Source organism: Hordeum vulgare, chromosome 3H (assembly GCF_904849725.1).
Source record: "Hordeum vulgare subsp. vulgare chromosome 3H, MorexV3_pseudomolecules_assembly, whole genome shotgun sequence".
NCBI lineage: Eukaryota > Viridiplantae > Streptophyta > Magnoliopsida > Poales > Poaceae > Hordeum > Hordeum vulgare.
The window spans coordinates 14,708,694-14,714,559 of record NC_058520.1 but is presented as its reverse complement, the minus strand read 5'-3'; the positions used below and the strand labels follow the sequence as shown (position 1 = coordinate 14,714,559).

Below are 5,866 nucleotides of genomic sequence, written 5' to 3'. Positions count from 1 at the left end.
GTGGAATAAGGTACGTAAAATTGGGATAATATATGAACGACTCGTGTTTTGTTGGTTTTATTTTGTGGATGCTGAACGCGGCCCGTTGTGTTGCACTGATCTAGCTCGTTGCATGGCCTACAGCCCAACTCTGGTGTCCTTACACCATCGCTGTCCGTCCGGTAATGGCCTATTGCCCCCGATTCATCGCCCTCATCCCCGTCCCGGTGCTGGTGCCGCTGCAGCGTGCGGGTGCCGCCGTGACCCGTGCAAGGCAGAGTCTGTGGTCTTTAGAGCATCTCTAACAGCCGCGCTTTGCGTCGCGTTCAAAAAATTTATTAGACGCGCGCGTTTCGGCTGGTTTGGCGCGTCGCGCAGCGTTGGCTCCAGCAGCAACGCTAAAATGCAGCGCGCGCAGCTCCAGCAGCGCGCAAAAATGCAAACATGTGAATTTGACACAAACAAGTTGAGATGCATAAAAGTTCATGCCCACAAGTTCATCCAACCAAGTTCAGAATGCAAACAAGTTCAAGACATATAAATGAAAGACACATCATTCATCATCTTCCTCGTCTTCGTCCTCATCTTCCGAAGACGATTCTTCCGCCTCCGTAGATGAATCTTCCTCCCTAACCTCATCACACACCGCATCACGTGAAGCTCCGACGGTGTTGGCAAGATCTTCAACGGCGGCCGGAGGTGCACCCATGCCTCCAAATGGCAGGGGCGGCCGGAGGTGCACCCATGCCTCCAAACGGCGGCGGCGACGGAGGGCTCGCGGCTGTACAGCGGGGTGAGCGGGGTGCCGGTCTGCGCGTCCATGGTGGCAGGGGCGCTGGCGCCGGCGCGCGCGGTGCGAAGGAGGAAGAAAGAGAGAAAGTTCGCGCGCGCTCGAGTCTGCCGCGCGCGGAAGTGTGTGCTCCAAATTACCAGCGCGGGATGAGGCTATGGACAGCGCGCCCAACTTGTTTTAGCGCGCGCGCGGTTTTTGCGCGCCCGCTGGAGCATCCCGCCGCGTCGCGCGCGCGCTAAAAAGGGATATTTTTGGGTGCGGCGCTTGTTTTGCGCTGTTGTTGGAGATGCTCTTAGTCTTGGTCATTCGTACACATCACATGGAATAAGCATCAGTTGCACATCAGACTAAAAAATTTCATTTCACCACTCTTAGATCCCCATAATATGGCCCTTGTCTTTAATCTTAAAGCAATTATTTTTAGGTAATCTCAAAGAAAATTAGAACACCGAGGAATTTATATTGGATTTTCCAGTCAATTGTGCATTGGCAATTCTGGAAGGATTACGGTACAATGTCGAACTTAGTTGAGCCTGTTCAACATAACAATATACTGTAGTACAAGTAACCTCCTCAAAGTGGTGGACATTGTTGTGTGTTTCCTGAATTTACAAGGCTTGTCTCCCCAGATCTCGTAGAGCTTGCACTTTTTAGATTCATATTGTGAGCTGAATTTTCTCTGGAATTAGAGATAAGCAAGGAGGTTAAGTTATTGAAAATATTTTGAAAAAATAACTTCACCGAAAAAAGGGAATACAAATAGATGTAGAAGTATCTTACAGTAGTCCACTGAAGTTTTGCTTCGGTGGCATGGCCATCTCATCTATGTTTCTGTCGAACATTTCTAGAACTTTGGTAATAGTAGGGCGATACATAGGTAATACTTGTATGCACCACAAGCCAATAAGGGTCATCTTTCTTGCAATTTCCTCAATGTCACTTGTAACTTCACATGCTTCTAATCCATCGTCTTGAGCAAAGTGATCATAAATCCAATCTGGGAAATACTTTTCACTTGACTTTGCAACCACTGATTTCACATTTTTCCTGCCTCCAACCATCTCTAGCAACATCATTCCATAACTATAAACATCTGACTTTGTTGAAACAAGTCCGAAGTTTCGCGAGTGAACTTCTGGAGCAATGAATCCAATTGTTCCTCTAGCACCAATCATTGAAAGCTTGCTCTCCTTGGTATGGCATAGTTTAGCTAGACCAAAATCGGCAATCTTTGGGCAAAAATCCTTGTCCAGAAGGATATTTTGAGGCTTAATGTCAAAATGGACGATCCGTGTGTTACAACTATGGTGCAAATATTCCAGTCCACGAGCTATTCCAATCCCTATCGCATAGAGCCTCTCCCATCCTAAAATTTCTTTTGGGTTCTCTGAGTAGATGTATCTATCTAGGGAACCATTGCACATGTACTCATATATAAGAGCTCGTTTTGATCCCTCCAAACAAAATCCAAACAGGCTAACAATATTCACATGAGAGGTCCTGCCAATGCTCATAACCTCATTCACAAACTCCTCCCCATTTCCTTTGCAGTCATGCAAGAATTTCACAGCAACCAGACGGTCATCATGTAGCTTTCCTTCGAAAACCACACCGTAACCACCCTGGCCAAGTTTCTTATTGCGAGAAGACGTTATCTTCATTACCTCTGAGTACATGTATCTTTTTGGAGCAAGTGATCCATACGATACTATCATAGCCTCGTAATGCCTTTCAGTGCTGCTGGTATTCTTTTTCCAGAGGAGAAACCTGTTTCTTTTCCCCGTCATATAGCATATAAGCACATAAATACAAGGCAAGAGCAGTGCTGCAGCTGCTGATATCAAAGCTGAGATTGAAGCAGATGTTATTTTCTTTGTGCAAGGAGTTATATGTAGAAACATGCATCAATAGTTTTGAATTCAAGTTAATTGCGCAAAACCACATGTCTGGGGGTTATGGTTTTGCATGACTACACATGTTTTTAATTTTCTTTCACAAAATCACTGGTAGTGTTCTAATCCCTGTTCAAGAATTCGTCCGATTAATCAGTTAACTTATCGATTAATCCCTACTCGTAGGATCATCAAGTATCCGATTAACTGATTAAACAATCGATTAGCTTGCCGATTAGCCACTAGTATTCTCGAGGCCGCTGCCAAGAGAGCATTGGGTCGGAATCTCCAGATTCTGATAGGTTGCTGATATATACCACTAGTTTTCAAGGCTAACAACACGTGTTCCTGATTCTCCCATGCCCCATTAAGCTCTGTCGAGAAGTGCTAGATTTACGGACGGAAGCTACGGAAAGTAACTTACGGACTCAGCTGTCCATGTTTTACTGGAAACTTGGGGCACCAGGGCCCACCTTTGAAATCAGCGGGGCAGAAGGATTGGCTAAGCGGCAGCAATCCGTAAGTTTCATCCGTATCTTGTCCGTAAGTGTAGCATTTTTGAAGCTCTGTCACCACAAAGAGGAGCTTCTCGTTGCATGACTGCAACGGGTCCTAAGAACGGTTTGAAATAGTACAAGGCAGCAATAGGAAAAGGAAGATCATATTTTGTTGCTCCCCATTGACTTGTTTTATGCAAATATTGTAGAGTCAAACTGAAAAAATATTTATCTCAAAAATCCTCGTTGAGGAACTACTGGCATTTAAATCATAACATGTGACAAAAAAGTGCAAGTGTTAGCATACCTATTGGTAGTATCTTTCTGCCAGTCCTCTTGCTACCTGGAATACCACATAATACTTAGTTTAAAAATCAATGCCGTTTGTCTTTTTCCAAGAAATATTAACAAGTGACCCTAGAATATTTTGCGGAAGAAATATATGAAAAATGTACATTGCAATATTGTGAAGAGCACGCACTGTATATGTGACATTTTAAATACTGCTTTTGATACAATAATATAAAATCGATGCCCGGATAATTATGGAAACACTAATCTGGCAGTGTTTATCGTTATGTACATGAAACTCATTATCATAGGTGTTGAATACCTATTTGTGTATGTATATTGTGTCGTAGGCTCACCTCCTAGTTCTTTGTATAGTTGAGATTAAGACCCATCTTGTACCTTATATATACGTGCCTAGTGCACCCAATCAGTATATTGAGAGTTGCACAGTCCAAACCTAAGTCTCTACATGGTATCAGTTTCCTCCACGTTCCTAACCTAGCCGCCGCCGCCGCGCCCTCCATCGCGCACCGCCGCCACCACAGCCGCGCCCTCCATCACGGGCCACCGCCGTCGTCGCGCACACCAACGCGCAACCGCCGCATCATCCACTTCCGCCACCCTCACCCTTACCACCCGAAGCCGCCGATCGCCCGCTGCCATGGTCTCTCTGAGTTGCTCGGCCTCCTCCGGCAGCAATCCGTTCGTCGGCCCGGACGTCCCCCTCGTTCGCGATTTCAACATCTTCGACCGCGTTCCAGTGATCGTTGATTAGTCCACCGCCTCCTACTCCGCCTGAAAGAGGTACTTCTCTTTGGTGTTCCTTGAGTACCTGCTCCACAGTCACATCGATGGCATCGTGGACTCCCGTCTCATGGTGAATGACGAGGACTGGATGACCCGCAACGCCACCATCATCCGCTGGTTCTACCTCACCATCTCCAAGGACCTCTTCCACACCGTTGTATGCGACGATGATAACGCTTACGCCGTATGGACCAATCTCAACGGCCTCTTCACCGACAACAAACTTCAGCCCAAGGTCCTTCTTCACGGCGAGTTCTATGGGTGCAAACAACTTGATTCATCCATTGATGATTTTTGCATGCGCCTCAGAAAGCATGCCGATGAGCTTCGTGATCTGGGCGAGACGATCCGCAATGAGCTCCTCATCAGCACCCTCACCGCTGGTCTCAATGATGAGTTTGGGAACGTCGCCTCCAACCTTACTCTCATCCCGGAGCCTACCTTCGCTAAGGGGTTGGCGTACCTCAAGCTCAAGGAGAGGCGGGTGAAGATGGAGCGGATACGGGCCACGCACACGGCTCTCACCACTGCCTCCCGCGACGGACTGGCGTCGCCTGCACCTCAGCCGCGCCCCCACGCAGTAGCCGAATTTCCCACAGGCATCAGATCCCTTCTCACAGCAGCAGCAGGCTCCACCTAGTAACAGCCGTCGCCGCGGTGGTCAGTGCAAGGGGTGCCATCAGCAGCAGCCGAGCGACGCTCAGGGAGGAGCAGCCCGTCCACAGTAGCAGCAACAACCGGCTCCGTGGTATGTCAGGCAGAACCCATGGTCCGGCTTCGTGCATGCTTACTCCATGTGGGTTCCACATGTGCCTACTCCCGTCATCATCGGTCCACGATCTCCCTCGCATCAAGCGTTTTACGCCACACCGCAGCCCTACGTGGCGTCGTATGGGCCTCCCTCTCCTTTGGACAGCTACCGCAGCCAGGAGGGCTGCCGCCGCTCTCCATGACGACCCGCCACAGCCACCGGCTCCCGCGCTTCCCAAGCGGCCTGGGACCCGGCCTTGCTGGAGGCTCTACACTCCTCTTCTACACCGTCCAACTACACCGGCGGTGGCGACTGGTACATGGATACCGGTGCTACGGCTCACATGGCCGCTCATCCCGATACTCTCCACACCTCCTATCCAGTCAACACCTCTACTCGTATCACCGTCGATGCCGGTTCCTCTCTTCCCATTACCCATATCGGACATGCATTTGCTCCTTCTACATCTACGCCACTTTCTTTATCTAACATCCAAGTTTCCCTTGATCTTATAGAAAAACTTGTGTTCGTTCGTTACTTAACACGTGAAAATCATGTTACCATTGAATTTGACATGTTTGATTTCTCTGGCAGTGGATGTGAATGGATGAGCAGTCGCGGTCGGTGCCGATTGATGGGTAAGGGAAGACCTTCTTGGAGGTGTTGATTGGTACCGGCGTCTCGGAGTCTACGAGCTTGGTGGGTGTTCTTCGGTGGACGCAATGGTCGCGAGGCTTCTCCGTTTTCGGTGATCCGCTGTTGTTGGCATTTGTTTCTTTGCCTCTTTCTTTGTTGTTTCTTTTGGGCGTGCATGTGCTGTTTCCGCTCCAGCACCTATCGTTGGATGTACCGAAAG

The 5,866-nt window shown here is 48.5% G+C and overlaps 1 protein-coding gene across 1 annotated transcript; it reads right to left on the bottom strand.

Moving 5' to 3' along the window:
• Positions 1-1,234: 1,234 nt before the first annotated feature.
• On the bottom strand, positions 1,235-2,673 carry LOC123441362 (PR5-like receptor kinase). The gene is made up of 2 exons (XM_045117833.1): positions 1,553-2,673; positions 1,235-1,451 (listed from the first exon to the last, which is right to left on the bottom strand). The coding sequence occupies exons 1-2, from the start codon at positions 2,671-2,673 to the stop codon at positions 1,346-1,348; spliced, it is 1,227 nt and encodes a 408-aa protein (XP_044973768.1). The 3' UTR covers positions 1,235-1,345.
• Positions 2,674-5,866: the final 3,193 nt, after the last annotated feature.